We start from the raw sequence: 19708 nt of genomic DNA on the forward strand, positions 1-19708 counted from the left end.
TTAACCGTGAGCCATAATAACATACTTGAGCACAACAGTAACATTTTCAGACCCAAAACCCCAAAAAAGTGTAAACATGTAAACTCTCATTGCTCAACAGTTCAACTGACAATCAGTAATACAAGTTTTGTTGTTGTAACTATATGCTTCTTTCTGAATATTATAGATTAATTTGATTTATATTCATAGTTATCATTCATATTCTCTGTAACAGATGCAGAACTACAAAAAAAGATAAAGTACAATATTTTTCTGCTGAGTGAAATTCTTACTTTCACCTTTGTTTTCAATTGAAAGTTGGCCAACCTGCACAATGCTTATTAATGGTTATAGTTACTATTTAGTGTGGGGAATTCATTTTTAATTAGATGACAAATTATTCTGTTTTGATGCACTGAATTGCTTTTTTTTTTGCAAAAGAAATGTAGTGCTTAGGGGAATGTAGTAACTGTTTTGAAAAGCCAAATACTGTTTCAAGAAATGTGCTCAAGCAATCGAGGAACACTGTAAGGCTCACTGAATAAACAGCCATAACTGTTAAATCAGAAACACTGTAAGGCTCACTGAATAAACAGCCATAACTGTTAAATCAGAAACACTGTAAGGCTCACTGAATAAACAGCCATAACTGTTAAATCATGTCACAGAATTTCCAAGAGGTCATAATGGCTGAATAGTCCCCCTGAGTACAACGCTGACTAAACAACTCCAATTCTCTGTTGATAATCCGCACAGGGAGACGAGACAGACACAGGCCACTGTTTCACTTTATCAACATTGTCTTTATTGAATTAATGAAACGTATGGCCAAATAATCAATATACATAATATATACAAATGCAAGCTTAGGCATTAGAGTCCGTGTCCAGTTGTCTTGCAGTAGAGATTGGCAGTGCATCCTTGGCCTCTCTGTTCAGCAGTGGAATTGACAAACACCTGGCACCTGCGGGGACGAGGACGGGTCTGGAGACCCTGCTTTTCTACGGCATGTTCTCTGTCCATCGCCTGTCCAGTTCAGTCGAGTTCCTTCTGTCTTTTTGACCTACTCACCTGCGCCAGTACTGTGGAGAGGAGACATCACTGTTAGCTAACCATCAGTCCAACACATTTACAACAATAAATAAATGGAAATGTCTATTAACACACACACCACACACACACACACCCCTGTGGTTGTAACAAACCACGATTGAGTCTCCCCAAAGCTTCATAGCACTTAATTGTGCACCAAAGCTTTTGGGGAAACTCACCCTTGATTGTTATTGTAAGAGACAATATTCTCTCTTAAGTTCTCAATTACATAAATGGCTGTGTAAAGTCATAAATGGCTGTGTAAAGTCACAAATGGCTGTGTAAAGTCACAAATGGCTGTGTAAAGTCATAAATGGCTGTGTAAAGTCACAAATGGCTGTGTAAAGTCACAAATGGCTGTGTAAAGTCACAAATGGCTGTGTAAAGTGAGAAATGGCTGTGTAAAGTGAGAAATACAGCTAGAGGTCATCTGAATTGTCAGCTTGCCCTGCACTGAGCCACTGCTGTGACACACATACACACACACACCTGGGCAAACTTGTGTATCTGCTCCACCACAGCAGCAAACAGAGCCCCAACACTCTCATCTATCAGGCTCTGCATGTAGTGGACCGCCTCCTCATCAGACAGGTCCAATCGGAACTTATCCTGCACCTGGAGGGGAAGGAGACAGAATGTTCAGGGGAAAAAATGATTAATCCTGGTTATTGCTCCTTCATTATTCTCTCTCGGAGTTGTCATTCACACAAATGCACACTGTACAGGTCTGTACAATGACATTTATGAAAAGTAGAGAACATACATGCAGAGGCTTTGGGCAGATACCCCCTCACCTTCTTGACTGTCTTGTCAGGCTCCAGGGCGATGTCAGGAATGTTAGCGTCCACCATGAGAGAAAACAAATTCAGGATGAGGTTAGAGTACCTGGAGAGAGAGAGGGGGGGAGATGGAGGAGGGTAGGGAGAGAGATAGAGAGATTATTTTAGCTCAGCTCACCACTGCTGTTGATGAAGAGAGAGAGAGAGGTAGAGAGAGAGAATGTTTGTGTGTGTGTGTGTGTGTGCCTGCGCGTGTGACTGTGTGTCTTACCTCCGCAGGTGTAGGAAGGCGGTATAGCACTGCTTCCTGAACTCCTGGTACTGCTCGCTCTGCATGCCCCCCATCCCCTCCACCATCTCCTTACTCAGCTTCATAGGGGGAGGCAGGGGCTTGGGGTCCCGCCCCAGGATGTAGCCAAAGTCTACATGGAACAGTTTCCCTGAGAGAGAGGAGAAGTGAAGGAAAGAGTCAGTCTTGCACTGCAGAGTGGAATAGTAATAGTAGTGAGAGGAGGAAAACTAGAGATCATTCAGGAACAAATCCCACCCAGGGGGTGTTTGTGGTACAGTAACAAATGCTGGCCATGGGCACATTCATCATACATATGTATATGTGTGTGTGTGTGTGTGTGTGTGTGTGTGTGTGTGTCTGCAAGGGTGTATGTGCAACTCACCAGTCTTAGTAAGAAGCAGGTTGTCCAAGTGTCTGTCTCCTACTCCCAGGATGTATGTGATGACACAGTAACCGGCTAAGGAAAGAAAAATACATCCACAACACACTCACATTACTGTCACTTAAACCAGGCCTAGGAAGACTTAGGATTGTCAGACAAGAGTCAGTGAGGTGGGAGAGTGTTATGGTTGCGGACTCACCACAACTCTTGACGTAGGTGTCCATCACCTCAGAGCTGATGCCATAGGGCCCCTTGTCACTGGGGGCGTGCTTTCTGAAAAAGCTCTACAGAGATACAGGGAGAGAGAGAGAAAAGCTATCCATTGTACTGTAACAGTTAAGCCATTATGTAGTCTTTAGTACCCAAGAACAAGATACTGTATGAGGGTGGAATCCTAACTCGAGATCCACACACGTAAGTGGCATCAATGCACAAAATTCCATTTTGCAAGATTTACGCAAGTATCATTGTTATGCATGTGGATCTCGAGTTAGGATTCCACCCTGAATAGTACAGTAAGTAGATATGCATACCTGGATGTTGCCTTCAGTAGCCAATACCTCAGCCACGGGGACTGACTGGACAAACTGCATGAACCCTGGTTGAGAGAAAAAAAAGGTCATTTCACAAACATACTGACCGGAGTACAACATAATGCAATGTCATTTTAATGTAATGTATTTTAATGTAAGCAGGGCTCCCCTGAAAAAGAGACCTTGGTCTGAGTGGGACACCCCTGCATAAATAAAGGTTTCATAAAAAATACTACTGTGCTCACCATGCTTGGTGCTTGTTGCTAGCACTTTGTAAGGCGTCAACTTCAGGTCCAGGTTCTCTTTCCTCAACAGCTGAGAGAGATTCACATGTATTATCACAGAGCCCATGAACCTTCTTAGATGTCACATGGCTTTGAGGCACATCATATTGAGCTTGTTAATGGACACTGTGTTATATTACAATTCAATGCAGCCTGTGAAGTGGTAATGATATGGAGTGGTAATAACAAGTGTGTATATGGTCAATGAAGTAGGAAGGATGTTTTTACCTTGTCCATGAGAGAGATAATCTGTAAGATGAGCTGGTCTTGTCTGAGATCGTCTCCATGTTTAAAGATGACTGGGTACATCTCTCCATCCTCTGCCTTAAAAAACAGCTTAGCGGGCATCAGTGCGCTCTGAAACACAGAGAGGGAGAGTGATGACACAACGCTAAAACAAGACATAACACCATAGCATGATCTACATAATGATCAGGGCCCAGAATTTCAAAACTTTTAATATGGATCAGAATGATCCAGATTCTTTTTTGCTAACCTGGATCAGATCAAGCTGACTGATTCCCCTTATACTACTCAGATAGATCTGACCCTGGATCACAAAAAAGCATCTGGATCATTCTGATCTAGATTAAAAGTTTTGAAAGGCTGGGTCTAGGTGACTACATACACAGCCAGACAAAGATGATGACAAACCATAGTGTATATACAATCTCCTGGAAGAGGTTGGAAGAGGAGGATGACGAGGACAAAGAGAGGGAGGAGGATTAGAGGAATTAAGAAGAAATAGGAACAAGGAGGATATGGGGAAGAATGGAAGAGAAGATGGTGGAACAGGATAATAGAGGGTAGGGGCTGTACCTTGAAGAGCGTGGCGGTGTCAGGGACGATGCCTCTGATCCTGACCTGGGGCTCCAGAGGGAGGGGAATGGGCTCTATCTCTGACAGATTCACCTTCTCATTGTCTGCCAGGAGAGCCTGCAATCGCTCCGTCTGAAACCCAGGGGGCGCCAGGGTAATTACAACACTACAGTCACAACAAAGACCCAAGCCGACCAATCAGAGGTATTTCATTGGAATGTTGTTTCCGTTCATCTACCCTGTTCAGTCCCATGAGGAAGACTGAAACACAACCAAGAAATTTGAGTGTGTGTGTGTGTGTGTGTGTATGTGTATGTATATCTCTCTTACCTTCTTCTTGCGGTTGCCACTCTCTCTCTGCACAGCCTTCATCAGCTGAACCAGTCTGTCCACAAAGGTTTGCTGGGCAGCTAGGAGTGAACGCATCACCCTCACACTCTTATCACCCTGAGAGAGAGAGAGAGAGAGAGAGAGAGAGAGAGAGAGAGAGAGAGAGAGTGTGTGAAGAAAGAGAAGAAGGTGAGAAAAGAGAAAGTTAGAGAATGTATTGTCCCAAAGTGTCTGCACAAGAAAGACAACCAGTATTAGAGAGTATTACAAAGGGAAGATTGTAGTGAGAGGTAATGAGCTGTGATTAAGCTATAATGTTGTATGTTGAAGGTCTATTCTAACCTTGAGCAGTGCCTGGCTGAACCTCCTCATGACGTTAAGGTACATGTCATGGGTCTTAGGGTCTCTCTGCTGGGTGTCCTGGTCCTCACACTCCACTATCACATACCTGTGGGGCACAGATTCAGTATACACACACACACACACACACATGCACATACACACACACATGCACACACACACACAATGGAAAGGGTTTTGTCCTCACCAATACAAGTAGTTGGCCAGTGTTGAGTTCCTGCAAGCACGGGAGATGAGAAACGTACACAGGTCCTGCTGTTGAAGACACAGAGCAGAGACACATACAGTTATATATACCAGCTAAGAAAACGGCAAGACGTCTCTCTTCAGTCCAAATTCTCTCATTTCTCTCTGCAACTCTCTTACCTCTTGAGTCTCACTGTCTGCTCCTTCCTTTCCTTTTGGGGCAGGAGGGGAGGCCACTGGTGGACCGGTAACAATCTGGGAACTGGAGAGACACAAACCATTCATTATATAACACAGTAAAAACACTGTAATAACAAAGGAAACCACCATCACACAATAAAAAACACTGTTTATATTAGATGGATCATATTATACAGAAAATTAACTAAATGGCCAACATCATCAATGATGGTCCTTTCTACTACTCAGTCACCCAACCACCAACCCCACTGCTCACCTGTCCAGGTCCCCCAGTGTGGAGCTCTCTCCCAGGCCTTGGCTGTCCCTCTTGCTGCCTGGCTCCAGTCCTCCCAGGATGTCATTGAAGTTTTCATATTTCAGAGCCTGGACCAGCTGCAGCAGGTACATCAGCAGGTCCTGGATCAGAGGAACAGATAGTAGCAGTAAGTGTGTGTGTGTGTGTGTGTGTGTGTGTGTGTGTCTAGGCATTGACACCAATGTATCCCATAGTCATAGACATACATGTATAACTGTCATGTACATGTTTTTAGCTACAAGTATATATATGGCAAACATACATACACATGCACGCACGCACGCACGCACAAACCAACAACAGCAAACAAATACACACACTCCCACACACGGTGCACACCCACCTCATCATCAGCCTGCTGCAACCTGGCCACAGCGTAGCGTCTGACATCGGGGTTAGTGAACTGGGAGGAGAGCAGCTCCAGGGAGTCCTCCACGTCCATGGGCCTCCACTTCCCCAGCAGCTCCAAAGCTTGCTTAGCCTCCTGGGCCAGAGCCCAGTTCACACACTTCAGGAACTTCGTCAGAGCCTGGGGGTGGGGGACACAAACAGAATATTCTAATTCCCACTGCTAGGACAAATACTTAGGACCTAGGACACAAAAATAATAATCAGGGAGAAAAACGGTATACTGTAGCGGGCATGTACTTAAAAACAAACAATTGAACCAACTGTAAGACGATAAAAGGTCTTGGAACCTAGAAGAACAAATGCACACACACACACACACACACACACGCACACACGCACAAGCACACGCACACAGACCTTCTCCTGTGTGGTGAGATAGTGGCGGAACTTCCACACCAGGTCCTGTTCTTCTGAGCTCAGTTGTTTGGTAGGGGGATAACTCACGATGATCTGCAGAGACAGTGTATACACATTAAACTGAGTGTTAATCACACATACATCCAAACACATACAAAGAGGACTGTAGCTACTGGTACTGACATTGAGCTGATCTCTTGTGGCGGCGTTGGGTTTCAGGTCGTGGTCTGAGGGACCACTGCGTAGACTACGGGCCAGTTTGTGATGCTTGCTCTCCACCAGGTTCTCCTATGGCAGGGGCAAAGGGACATTATTAGTATATAAATATCAACATGTGGACAATAAGAAATCTGTCCCTATTGTATCTCATTGGCTTCATTCTACTTTATCAATAACAAAAGGCCTTTTCCACAGTGACCAACAGAGTGTGTGTGAGTGTGTGTGTGTGTGTGTGTGTGTGTGTGTGTGTCCCTCACCATGCACATCTGTGGGTCTGGGACTTTGACGATGTCAGCGCTGGTGAGCACCGGAGAGGCCTCATCACCATCCTGGAGGGGAGGAGGAGTTAGTCAATCAGCCAATCAGCTTTCACATCACCATGGCCATCAACTGATTTATTTGTCAAAGGTCAGACCTGGACCACCGATCTGCGCAGTGATGCGCACACATTAAACACATGCAGAAGTAAAGTTGCATATACCTACCTTCTCGTAATAGACAATGCTGTACTCCTTCTCGTTTGTTTTGACTCGTGGAAACTCCACCATAAGGTACATAAAGTTGGAGCTACGCTTCTCACTCTGTGGGAACACACAAAGACATAAAAACACACAACATAAGACGGCTATAGACTACAAGGCTGGCTGGCTGGCTGATAAACAAACTCACCTCATTGATCATCTCAATCTCCCTGAAGGTTAGGCGGTCCAGCCAGTCCACTTTCACCATGTGACCCTGACGATGCGCCTTGGTCAACTGGACAGAGAAAAGGATAGAGAGAGGGGAAAAGATAGACAGAGCAGCAGAGGAGAGATTGAGAGAGGTTAGGAAAGGAGGAGACAACTGAGGCGTAGCTGCAGAACCAGCCACAGCAGTGTGGTCAATGTGCAGAGCTTGGTCAATCAGAACGCAGCTTATGTGCCAGCAGCCAATCCTGCACTTCTGAACACGCACACAGCAGCCAATCCACTCAGAGTCAGTGAGGGTGTAGGGCACACAAGCACACAATTCGCCAGGGACATTAAGGCCTGTGTTAGTTCTCACAATCAGTCAAAACACTCAAGGGGCACCAAGCATCCCTTTGATAAAGACCAGATAGTGAGTTTGGTTGACTTGGCTGCTGTCATGGCTTCATTATAAGGTTATTTGGTCTGTCTTTCAGAAAAAAACAAAAAGCAAACACGCAAACTCAAGGCTAAGGACAAATGATTACTATAGATTGTGATGTTATCACACCCAAAGGTGGTGCTTCATAATACATGGCAGGAGTTGATGTACAATAATCTTCAATCGTCATACACATTATCAACCCATGCATGATATACACGCACACACAAAATGCACTCACAAAAAAAAAAAAAAAGAAGTGGCTCGTAATATGTCCACCAAAGGCCCTTACAGTACGACCCTTAAAGAACACAAAGACCGAGACACTGACACACTCAAACACACAAATACATACACACACACACACACACACCCACACACACACACACACACACACACACACACACAGCATTCCGAACCCCCTCTCCTCCCACACCCTGTACTCACATCACTGAGTACCTCCAGGTCAGGGCCCTGGAATAGATGGCGTTTTAGACAGGTCTTTTTACAGGACGATATCACAGACACACACACACCACCCAGTCACAATTACACACCCTTAGACACATCAACACTCTCACACTCCAACATTACTCACGCATGCATGCACGCGCTCGCACACACACACACACACACACACACACACACACACACACACACACACACACACACACACACACACACAGCCTCCCTCTCTCTCTCTCTCTCTCTCTCTCTCTCCTCAGTCTCATGTAACCTAAGGACCCTTAGCCCTGAGCCCACCTTGGCCAGTCTACCCATCTGGTCCTCAGCCAGGCTGCTGCTGGTGCGTCCTGGGGTGCTGGTGGGCTCCCCTCCGTCCCCCTCCACCCCTGGCCACACCTTTAGGTCATGCATCCCCTGCCGGAACATTCTGAGAGATGGAGGGATGGGGGATGGGAGATGTCAATCCATCAGTGATCAGCTTTCTGGATTACTGGAAGTGATTTGGTGGCAAAGAATATAATATAATATAATATAATAGAAGAGCATGTTTCAAGTTACACTTAAGTATTCCGTCTGCTTTTACATCAACCTCCATTGAAAGGCCAAGAGCCTAATGTAGCCTACTGTCTACATGTCCTCTTGGCTGAGACTCACCCATATTTGCCAAAGAGGGTGACAGTGGTTCCCCCTACAGGGGTGGCCCTGCCTGGTCCGTACACATCCCACACTGTGAGGGCCACCTGGGCACTCTGGGGAAGGTCCGGGTACTTCACTGGCAACCGCAACCACTCATTCCAGCTACATGACAGAGAGAGAGAGACAGATACAGAGGGAGAGCTCAAAATCACATAATGAATGAGACACAGAGAGACCCACAAGTCAAAAAGAAAAAGACTACAAGAATATTCAACTGTCAAAATTGTGTCACTCACTTCCAGCGCGTACTGAAGGCCTTGTAGGAGGTCCGGACGGGCAGTGCCAGCGGCTTGCCCTCAGCAAACACCTGGCATGTGACATACAAGTCTGAGCAGTTCTCCTGGTAGAGGCCAGAGAAGCGCAGCATGGGGTCCTGCAACAGGGCCTTGTAGCTTTTCTGCTCCCTCTTGCCCTCCAGACTGCCTCTGAGGAAGATATATGGAGGGATGAAGCAATTTGAGATGTGAGCAAAGGGGGTGGGGGGAAATAGTTGTCAAATATACCAAAATATATTTCATATATGCCATTCTAGATCTAGAAACCAAAGTAATTCTGTGTTGGCCAACAGTGTAAGATACATATACACTCATCAAACACTTTATTAGGAATAAGTATACACTATACTAATACTAGGCAGGTCCTCCCTCCCAAACAGCCTCAATTCTTCATGGCATTGATTCCACAAGATGTTGGAATCATTCCTTTGAGATTCTGGTCCATGATGACATGATTGCATCACGCAATTCCTGCAGATTTTTGAGGTGCACTTTCAAGCTGTGAATCTCCCGTTCTACCACATCCCAAAGGTGTTCTATTGGATTCAAATCCGGTGACTGGGAAGGCCACTGAAGAACACTGAACTCATTGTCATGTTCAAGAAACCAGTTTGAGACGACTTTTGCTTTGTGACATGGTGCATTATCATGCTGGAAGTAGCCATTAGAAGATGGGTAAATTGTGGCCATGAAGGGATGCACATGGTCAGCAACAATACTCAAATAGACTGTGGCATTCAAGTGATGATTGATTGGTATTAATGGGCCCAAAGTGTGCCAAGAAAACATTCCCCACACCACCTCCACCATGAGAAGGTGTACAGGTGTTCCTAATAAAGTGCTCTGTGAGTGTATAAGCGCCATAGGTCCCCAGGTTATGATTTGCACTGATCTAAATGGCAGGGCATCTCAGTAGGAAACGGAGACAACAGTTGCGATAATTACTTCATATGGCAATACACAGTACATCATACTTTATTCCAGAGCGTAACAGCCAGCGCTACCCTGCACGCTTTGTTAAAATTATGAAGATTATTTACGACCCACACTGCGGAACCAAGCCCTTAAGAGACGTCACGAGTGCAGCGCGAGACCGATGAGCCGTCGGAATGTGCATGATGTCAACAACAAGCGGCTCGTGTTCCCAATGAGAGTCCTCACCGCACGTGAGTCACGACGTAGCCATGCCCGCTAGGGTCAATATCATACACACAACTCCACTGAGACCTTTGGGCAAGTGTCCAAGTCAATGTTGATACATGGCAGTAACTAGCACGAACTGGACAATGTCTGTCATCAAATGTCACCTGTCAACAATAATACAACCGTCAAAAAATAATACATTAGGAATAATCCAGCTGTCATTAGGTGTTATCCTAATGTGAACAACAACACTTACATTTTAAGTTGAACATTGATGTCCATGTCACAACTGTAGACATAGTTAAACTTGTCTGTGTCCATCTTCCGACGAATAATAAAAGACGAGCGAAAAAGCTGTACATAAAATCACTGATGGATATTATTGGATCTTGCAATTCAAGGCCTAAACCCAGTGCATAGACCCTGGGAAGCTAGCTAGTACTTCTAGCACCCAGAAAATAGTTTCTCCAGTCGGCTTGCAAAAGAAAAGATCAGCCAGCATCCAGTCCAAATGTTAAGTCAAAACTTTGATCGTTTTTATTTACAGAAATTACATTATAGCGTTTGTTGTCTGTCCGGGCATGATGTTGTGTTTTTTTGTGAGCATAGCAAACACAACAGCCTAATGGCTATGTCAGGCAAAAGCAGTCGTTGCCTATTCAACTGACAATGAGAGCGCATACTGCCAATCTCACTTTTCAAGGGTTGATTCTACTGGTCTGAGAATGCTCACTGTACTTCCTGGATGAAAAGATAAATAGGGGCGGGTTTGAAGTATCATTTTTAAAGGGAAAATGACCCTCATTTCAATTACTTGCTTTTTCTCTTCTTGAGTCGATGAACATTAATTGTATTAAATAAACTAAAATATATTTTATAAAATTTTTTTTTTTTTATATAGTTCAAATAAGCTGCTGCTACCAAATAAATAGAGAAGAAAAAACCTGTTTAAACAGCCTGTTTCGGAAATATAGTATTTGATTTCCATTGTATTTTTAACTTTGAATGGTGTGTAGTCCAAACTTCATCCTAGTGGATCACACATCATTGTCTGTGGTACCCTAAAAACAATGCTTTTATTGAACTCCATCCCTAGCATGACTTAGCATCACTACCCTTCTACAATCCTGTGGCTCAGGCAGCCATATAAATCATACACCACAGCTCCCTCAATATTACCTGATATTTCATCACCGTTAACAATGTGGCAATGGGCATCAACAACAAGATTATAATGTACTGGCATTCCCTTAGGTTGATGTTCTCTCTGCTTAACTGGAGCTGAGGAACCCCTTACTTCCTTCCTACCCCCCCCCCCCCCCCCCCCCCTCCGAATTCTCCCAGTTTATATAACACATAGTGATGAGTCAGTCAGTCAGCCAGTCTCCACAAAAGCAGAGCCAGAGCACCTCTGTCCGACAGCGACATGCTCCACTCATAATTAAAGAGGTGTTTAAGAGGACAAGGCCCATTGCATCCCCCGTTGTGGCAAACAGACTCACACACTGTGGGGGCCAGTAAGTTGGGGCCAATGGTAGGGGCTTTCTGACATAGACCCTGCATTCCTGGGTGTTGATGTTAGGATGGACAGTCTGGATTGGCTTGGATGGTCCGGGTTTCCACATCTGCAGGTTGATATGGCTAAACTGGCAATAACTGCTGTCCAAAAAGGTAGGGACATTGCGTCCATCACTCGTAAAGCAACCAATAGACGCCACAGGTTTACATAATGTCTACAACAAACACATGAAACATGGATAGCATTTTTCCTTCCCTTCTTGCTCTGATAGTCCTCTAAAAGTGCACTGTTTTCTTATTTGTATGCAGATTTTGAGAGGTAGGGGACTATTGCTGCAGCTTGACAGATTGGTGTTTGTTTTTGCAGAATTATCTATATTACTCACTTATTATACATCTCCAGGCTTCCTGTATTGAAAAGCATATGTATTATATGATGATTTCGTTGTCAGGGTGTCTCTGATATTTCAAACACAAATGGACTGAGCATCTCAGGCTCATGTCACCAATGAACTCCATGTCCATGAAGACAATAGGGGTGTGACACAAATCCCTTCTCTGTTTTGAAAGCTCCTCGCCAATCAGCACCTCGTGGGTGTGCATCCATCATATCCATCATCAGCTTAATTGTACAGGACCCTCAGGCTTTGGGAAAGGGGAGAATATTTGGTGCTAATATGCAGCGAGTACTGCAGTGACAGGGCCCCAGAGAGAGAGAAAGGCTCAATAGAGGAACAGTGGAGCGAGAGAAGGGGCAACTCTGAGTCATACAGATACAGGGACGCATGTCAGAGCCCTGTGGTAGCCCCTGGCTGACGAGGAAGACCTATCAACACCCTCTGACTACCGTGGGGGTAAAAGGGGAACACACGCGTAAAACAGAGAATTGTGAGGCCCCTGGGCCCCCTCTGAAAAACTTGTTCCCTCATCGCAGGTTTTTCCTATGATCTCGCTATGATCCCGGACTTGATAGCAGAAGTGGAAGGATATGAGATAATGTTCTGTTCGGGCTCAGGGAGCGTTACCTTGCTGTCAAATCACATCTCAACCCTTCCTTTAGTGCTGCTGACCCTGTGCAGTGGACATATTGTACAGGAAGAGGAGAGGAGAGGAGAGGAGAGGGGGGGGGGGGGCTCTGGGAACAAATAGACATACACACTCACATGCACACTATTACAGAGACTCTCTCTCTCTCACCACACACACACACACACACACACACACACACACACACACACCTGCAGCAGCCATAGTGCTATAAAAGTCTAATCCTGTCTTTATGAGCTTCCTCCTCCCAAACATCCAGCATCTCCGTCTGCTCCTCTGGGGTCCGACTGCTGGACAGGGCCCATATGAGGTCACAGTGTGGAGACATGGCCACCATCACATCATCAACATGAGCTCATCCCACAGAGACAGACAGGGGTCAGTGGAGGCACTAGGCCACTGCATATAACTGTGTGTGTGTGTGTGTGTGTGTGTGTGTGTGTGTGTGTGTGTGTGTGTGTGTGTGTTTGCATGCAAGGGCTTCTTAGTAACCCCATAGTTACACATCTGGTGCTAAAAGATAAAGAGAGATCCACTGGTGTTTCTCTCCTCAGTCTTCCTCAAGTGGAATCCTTCATCGTGATAAAGACTTTTGACTTTACCTTCAACATGGAAGATGTACGTGAATGGATAGAGAATAAGAGTGCATCTATTAAAGTTTATGCATTAATGGTTCAATCAATTAATCAGTCAAATTGCAAAAAAGTGTATAGTGCTTTTTATATTTGTTATGAATTGCTAAATAGCCTAAAAACCCATAAGAGCAAGTAGAGGCTGAACCACGGTTGAACCATGTAAGCCAATTATGTTAGCCAGTCCTCTCCCATTTACTAGTTCTCCTTCGCCCTCACCTCTCTCCTCCCTCTCACCTCTCTCTTACCCTCCCTCTTAGTCATTGCAGGATGTGTCAGTGTTTCTATCATTTAGAGGTCATGCCCACTGGAGCAAAGCACGATGATCTCCGGAGTGCCAAAACTGTGCCAAGACACAGCTTTTTTCCCCTTGCCCCCCCATTGCCCCCTCCTCCAACCCCCAAGCCCCAACTAATCCCCCCCCTCCCTGACACCCTAGCCTCCTACTCCACGCCCCACACCCCTACCCTGGGCTGCGTGATGGGGCTAACCCCACCTCCACGCACTGTGGTCATAAAGATTGGGGGTATAAATGGAGGTACGAGCCATGGGAAGAGGAAACTCAGAAACTCAGAGACTAGAAGAACATGGAGTCCATTGGGGGAAACTGGGCACTGACCTTCCTGGCGGGTGCTTTGCTGTGGAGCACCTGCTCTATGGCACCCATGCAGTGTCACTTCAACTCTAGAGGTAAGGTGCTCGGTCTGAAATACGAGCATTTGTCATTCACAATAGGTCATTATGTATTGATAAGATTTGCAGATTCTGTTCAGATTTCATTGGTATCTTCAGTACTTCTAGACCTAGATTTGATGATTTGATTCTTCTTGATGTATGAATAATGTATGTATTAATTCATTTTCTAAGTCGAGAAGAAGGTTTTTGAGGACTTTATGAGTACGAATGAGGGTTGGTTGTATCTATTTGGTTGGGCTAACACCCCTGGTGGTCTTTATGTGTGTCCCAGCACTGTGTGTGTACGAGGGCAGGCACTACTCTCTGGGAGAGACCTGGATGGAGAATGGCTGTCTGCAGTGCACCTGTCTGCACCCTGTGGGTGTTGGTTGCTGTGAGACGTGAGTATAGTGCACACCTGTCAGGTACCCACCTGTTTGCAGCCTCTCTTCCGGCTCGACTTATTGAGATTAGTGGTGGGAATATGATCCCTGTGTTTTGGATCACCAAACTCATAATAAAACATTTTGGTCAGCCTCAGTGCTACTTGTGAGGGTTGTAATTTCTTCTTCGCTTTTGATTCTCTCTCAATATCTGTATTTTAGCTTCCCGATAATTAAAAAGTTGTGAATATGACTTTTTTAATTTGATGGGGAAAAACAGGGTTTTAGTAATGGTTGTTGTTCTCTGAAGGTAGTTAAATGTAATCAGTATAGAAGCATACAGGCTTTTAGAGGTAGTAAGGGCTACCCATTCAGTTCCACTCTCTCCATCCAGGGTGCAGCGGCCTGTGGACTTCCCTGCATGGTGTGAAGTGCGGGTAGAACCAGTAACCTGTAAGGTGTCTCTGGTGCAGAGTGCTGACCGTCGCCTACGCTGCATCCCTGGGGAGGCACAGGACCTTGACCCCAGCCACGGCACACTCAACATGCAGCTAGACGGCTAATCAGGACGGGACTATAATCAGCCACACTACCAGTCTGTCTAATTAACCATCTGTCTGTGTATCCAAGCTCTCAGTTCTCACTTCAGTTGCAGACCAGTAACATTTAAACCGCATGAATGACATTAACAGCATAGATAATCTTGGGAGTGTAAAGCGAAGGAGGTAAGACAGGTGCAGCTCTCCTATTGGAGTGTGTTTATTGTTATTGTTACTATCTGGGGGTCTTTGCTTATGGCTGGTCTAATATGGGTACTTCAGAATGGATTATATACTTTGGTTAAAGCTTCTGGTATTTACCTATGCTATTATACCTGATATACAACCAGTGAGATAAGTACTATATTGTATCTAGTAAACTTTGGTGAGGGATAATGGAGAGCTGCACCTTCTTCCTTCCTCTGTTTTTAACGGACGCCACTAAATAATCATCTTAAGCCGCATGATATAAGCCTTCATTTATCACTTGATGCACAACTGTAAATATCAGCCCTTATAGTAATATATAACAATTCTTGTTGTACTTGCTCTGCCTTGTAATGCAACTCAGTTATCCACGATTAAAATTCTCTTGTTCAGTGAAAAAATGTGTGTGAAATAACACATCCTTCATGTTCTAATCAGATTCAAAACCCATTTTTAATTAATGATTTACATGTCTATACAGTCTTTGTTCACACTGAATAAACAATAGAATATAACAGTTGTAGATTGCAAAACTCTTGAATATGAAATACAATTGCTTTCATGTAACAAACCAATGGACTGTATACAGGGTTTTGAATACAGGGGACACAAATAAATATAGAAATGTAATAGACACCGCAGTTAGAAGCACTTTACACTGGTCATGTCATCAACTATAAAAAGAGGCAGGAAAGCATTCATAGAAAAATATTGGATGCACTGCAGACGTTAAAATATTGAAATAAAATGCAAAAATGTGTTGCTGAATTTACATCTGAAATACATCACTGATTGTGCATATACAACACTGTGCTTTGTTCCTCTCAAAACACACACACACACACACACACACACACACTCAAATGTTGATGCTGTTGGTCCCTGAAAACTGGGACACATAGGACGCCAGAGCAGGATTTGTGGGAAGCACTTTAATGGGCAGATCCCAACTGAAGGTGTCCACATCAACATGCTCCGCCCCTGTCCACACGGTGACCTCTGATTGGTTCTGAAGCACAGTGGGCGGCTCCATAGGCTCTCTGGAAGTGACAAACTCAAAGTGCAGGCGCCATCTTAGGGTCACTGTGGACAGAGGAGAGATAGTTCAGGAGGTTAGAAGAGGGCAAGATTAATATACAGGCAGGCTTAAAGGATAGAGTGCTAGAGCTCCTCTAAATGTGATGGCAGTGTCATATATCACACCAGATCATGAGCAGTACTAGTAGTTTAAGTTTACAGTTAACTGACCGATGTCTGTGCTAAACCCGGGTGTGACGTTAAGGGGGACAGGAAGTGAGAAGTGGCTGGACGCCGTGTGGAGGCAGGATTCCAAGTGACGACCGTGACCAGTCACACTGACCGTCTGACCCGGCCGCCGCTGGTACTGCTGCTGGATCTCCTCCTCACTCTGCAGACTAACTGAGTACTGACACACACACACACACACACACACACACACACACACAATATCCTCATATAGACAAAAGTATGTTGCGAGCTGACAGACAACAAGCCAGGATAGACCACGCACGTCCCGCCCCCACACACACACACCTGTATACAGGGAATATCCCCCTCTGAGAAGTTGAATGTACCGATGATGTCCTCCCCTAGTCTGTAAACAATCTTGAAGATGCAGAACTTGGCCACCTTCCCCCGCATGTTGGTTATGTTGAACAGATCTGAGAAAAAAAAGAGAGTTCAAACTTAGCTGCTGTTTGCCAAATAGTGAGATTAGAAACCTCACAGCGGAGTTGACAAAAAAGACCTCAGACAATCATGGAGCATAAATAGTCATGTGACAAACTATAATACTCTTATACACAATACACAAACTCTTATACCAAGGGAACAAAAACAAGAACCGACACAAAGTGAAGGCCACAGGATCATGGCCCATACATTAAGCATTACTTGAGAGGACATGACTACACAAATAATCACTCATTCTAATTCTATGGTGAGGCCAGGCTGCAGACAGAGAGACAGACTCACGGGGACAGCGGCGTGAGGTGGTGATCATCAGCATGTCCAGAGCTCTGTCCAGGGGCCGCGCGTCTCTGCGGCCCCCGTCCTCCTCCTCTAGGAAGGGGTTGGAGGGGGCCACCTCCTCATCCTGGGGGAACGGTGGCTCTGGCATGCCTAGGGAGACAGAACAAGCAGGTCACTAAGCATGTCCCTCAGATGTCAACATTTTGTAATACCGTGGGACTACGGGGTCTCTTTGACAAACCAATCTGTGTGATTGTGCTGAGAGCCAATGTTCCGAAAAGCAAGAAAACGCACACCAGTTTGGTGAGGTGCAGGCTGGCGGGTGAAACGTAGATGGAAAGAGAGCCACACACTCTTACTCCGATGCTAATTATTTCTTTAACGTTTCAGGAGCAAGCTACCTTCTTCAGGGTTTCAATCCGAAATGTCAATTATAGAGTCAACAATAAAGACTATTGAAGGGAGCTTCCATCCATACTTTTTAAAATATATGTTTGATGTCACATTGGAAGTTTTATGGATGGTTAGTTTAGAGTGAATAAGGGAGTCAGTGAGACAGGAGGATAACTCACCATGCAGGACGAGCACCCTGAAGGGAACCCTCAGTAGTTTGATGGGGGAGTTGACCCGCTGGCAGCCAATGGTCAGCTTGTAGACGTACTTCACAGCCTGGCCACGGAAACTAGGAGGGCCATCATTGGGTACAACCTCACTGTACGAGTCTGAGAGAGAAGAGCGAAAGAGAGAGAGAATTTATGGTCTGATGAATCTTTTCACTTTAAATTCTCTTGAAGTATGGAAGTATATAAGTTACAGAGCCAGACATGTATTATCTTACAGGTTTTGCTCTCTCCAGGGTCCAAGCGCAGGTCACAGAATAGTATCTTGGGTGGGGTGTCCAGCATGCACTGTCCTCGCTCTCCTGGTGCAGAGAAAGGGGGAACAAACAGGGGAGAGTGAGGAAGAGTGAAATAATTATGTGTCTGAAAAAAAGTCATCAGGATTCATTGCAATCCATTGTGGTCCTCTGAGAGGTAATTGTAATTCTCTAGTCCAGCTAAATTAAATGAAAGCAGACTCTATGAGAAGGGGGATTCTCAGGGCTCTAATCTCCATCACAAGGATATTAACAGTCTTGGCTCAGACAGACTGGATTTGTACGGTAGGGCCTTGCAACCATGTGATCAGTCTGAGGAAAGAAAACATGCTTGAAGTAGTGCAGGGTTAGAGCTTAGGTCCATAGTGTTGAATAGATGGGTATGGGTTATAGTATATATTACCAGCCCTTGCACTCTTAAAGGATACATTCAGTATTTTACACTTAGTCCAATGGTTCCTTACTCTGAAAGTAGTCTATGGACCAAGAGAAACTGTAATCCATGGTTTGGATTCTTTTGACCCATAGAATATCTTCAGGTTAAGGAACCATCTGACTATAACATGTACAATACTGAATTTATCCTTTAAATTGTGAACTATTGGAAAAGTGAAAGCAGACACACCATCCACAATTCAATTTAACTCTCCCTGTCTCTCTCTTTTCCCCATTCCTTCAATCACTCACCTCTACTGGGAATAAGCACTGTGTCACTCTCTGCCTGGACGTCCTGCTTGTTGCCCTGGGCTGGCAGGGCCACCCTGCTCTCACTAGCATGGAACTGGCAGTGGATCTGAGCACTTGCCCACGCCAGCATCTCACTAACAGACAGGGAGAGAGGTCTGGGGGTTCAGTAAAACTGTAAGCCATTTGATGTGTATAACCTTTATCAACACAATGTTACAAGACAGAGAGAGAGAGAGACAGAGACAGACAGACAGACAGACAGACAGACAACCTGCTGGCGGAGGTTGAGAGGTGAGACATGGGGTTTGTGAAGGTTATGAGGCATTCCATCACCTCCCCGGCCAGGAACACAGGGCCGCGCGCCATTGAGGCCACCACCTCGATCATCTGTACACAGAGAGAGAAGCACTGTCAACAACAGTGACCTTAGCTTCTGGTTGACTGTCACTTCAGAACTAAACATTATTATAACGTTACTGCATGTACAGTAGCTTAAAAGCATTAGCTAAACTTCGCATGCTAAAGGGGATGCTGTGCAAAGTAAAAAAAACAGGTAACACTCTGCAGACTCGTGAAATTAGCTAGCTAGCTGGTTAGCTAAGCTAAGTTAACTAGCTAATTATTACAGTGGGCAAACACAGGCTACACAACATACCTTGGCCTCAAATGTGACTGCGTCTAGCCAATTAGTAAAGAATCAAGCCTTGGGTCAGTCAAATGTAACTGTCAAATCGCCAAGAACGATAACATTCAACTTAATAGGGGCGGCTTCGGCAACACAGGCACGTAGCAAAAACAAAACATTCCATCAACGCAGCTGCACGACCATACACCATCCATGGGTTCAAATGGAAAAACCATACAACGCATCGGGAGTGTTCACAGTCATTGCACCGTTCTTACGTATTACACATGGTGAAAATTCGTTATTTTTGTATACATTGGG

The 19708-nt window shown here is 45.0% G+C and overlaps 3 protein-coding genes across 3 annotated transcripts; 1 reads left to right on the plus strand and 2 right to left on the minus strand.

Annotated features, from left to right (window-relative positions):
* Positions 1-767: 767 nt before the first annotated feature.
* On the minus strand, positions 768-10819 carry pik3c3 (phosphatidylinositol 3-kinase, catalytic subunit type 3). The gene is made up of 25 exons (XM_083669496.1): positions 10462-10819; positions 9024-9212; positions 8746-8889; positions 8389-8518; positions 7189-7275; positions 7005-7100; positions 6777-6848; positions 6484-6588; positions 6301-6393; positions 5876-6061; positions 5494-5633; positions 5217-5298; positions 5038-5105; positions 4833-4938; positions 4491-4607; positions 4161-4292; positions 3570-3698; positions 3303-3372; positions 3058-3122; positions 2724-2808; positions 2525-2599; positions 2122-2290; positions 1866-1956; positions 1561-1686; positions 768-1061 (listed from the first exon to the last, which is right to left on the minus strand). The coding sequence occupies exons 1-25, from the start codon at positions 10524-10526 to the stop codon at positions 1047-1049; spliced, it is 2637 nt and encodes an 878-aa protein (XP_083525622.1). The 5' UTR covers positions 10527-10819; the 3' UTR covers positions 768-1046.
* A 3170-nt stretch (positions 10820-13989) lies between these two features.
* Positions 13990-15160, plus strand: msmp1 (microseminoprotein, prostate associated 1; the record flags this gene model as incomplete). Its single annotated transcript, XM_083669329.1, has 3 exons — positions 13990-14092; positions 14370-14478; positions 14855-15160. The coding sequence occupies 3 exons, from the start codon at positions 13990-13992 to the stop codon at positions 15021-15023; spliced, it is 381 nt and encodes a 126-aa protein (XP_083525455.1). The 3' UTR covers positions 15024-15160.
* Positions 15161-15640: 480 nt separating this feature from the next.
* On the minus strand, positions 15641-19560 carry rgp1 (GP1 homolog, RAB6A GEF complex partner 1). Its single transcript, XM_083665001.1, has 9 exons — positions 19418-19560; positions 19034-19149; positions 18763-18896; positions 18037-18120; positions 17771-17920; positions 17202-17348; positions 16761-16888; positions 16455-16632; positions 15641-16289 (listed from the first exon to the last, which is right to left on the minus strand). The coding sequence occupies exons 2-9, from the start codon at positions 19147-19149 to the stop codon at positions 16066-16068; spliced, it is 1161 nt and encodes a 386-aa protein (XP_083521127.1). The 5' UTR covers positions 19418-19560; the 3' UTR covers positions 15641-16065.
* Between the last annotated feature and the right edge of the window lie 148 nt (positions 19561-19708).

Source organism: Argentina silus, assembly GCF_951799395.1.
Source record: "Argentina silus genome assembly, chromosome: 1".
Classification (NCBI taxonomy): Eukaryota; Metazoa; Chordata; class Actinopteri; order Argentiniformes; family Argentinidae; genus Argentina; species Argentina silus.

Coding starts and splice junctions, on each gene's coding strand:
- pik3c3 (XM_083669496.1), bottom strand. CDS start 10,526: ATGGACACAGACAAGTTTAACTATGTCTACAGTTGTGACATGGACATC. Junction 9,213..10,461: donor ATCAATGTTCAACTTAAAAT/GTAAGTGTTGTT, acceptor TATCTTCCTCAG/AGGCAGTCTGGAGGGCAAGA. Junction 4,939..5,037: donor CTGGCCAACTACTTGTATTG/GTGAGGACAAAA, acceptor TGTGCCCCACAG/GTATGTGATAGTGGAGTGTG.
- rgp1 (XM_083665001.1), bottom strand. CDS start 19,149: ATGATCGAGGTGGTGGCCTCAATGGCGCGCGGCCCTGTGTTCCTGGCC. Junction 18,121..18,762: donor AGTGCTTATTCCCAGTAGAG/GTGAGTGATTGA, acceptor TCTCTGCACCAG/GAGAGCGAGGACAGTGCATG. Junction 16,889..17,201: donor CACCTCACGCCGCTGTCCCC/GTGAGTCTGTCT, acceptor TTTTTTTCTCAG/ATCTGTTCAACATAACCAAC.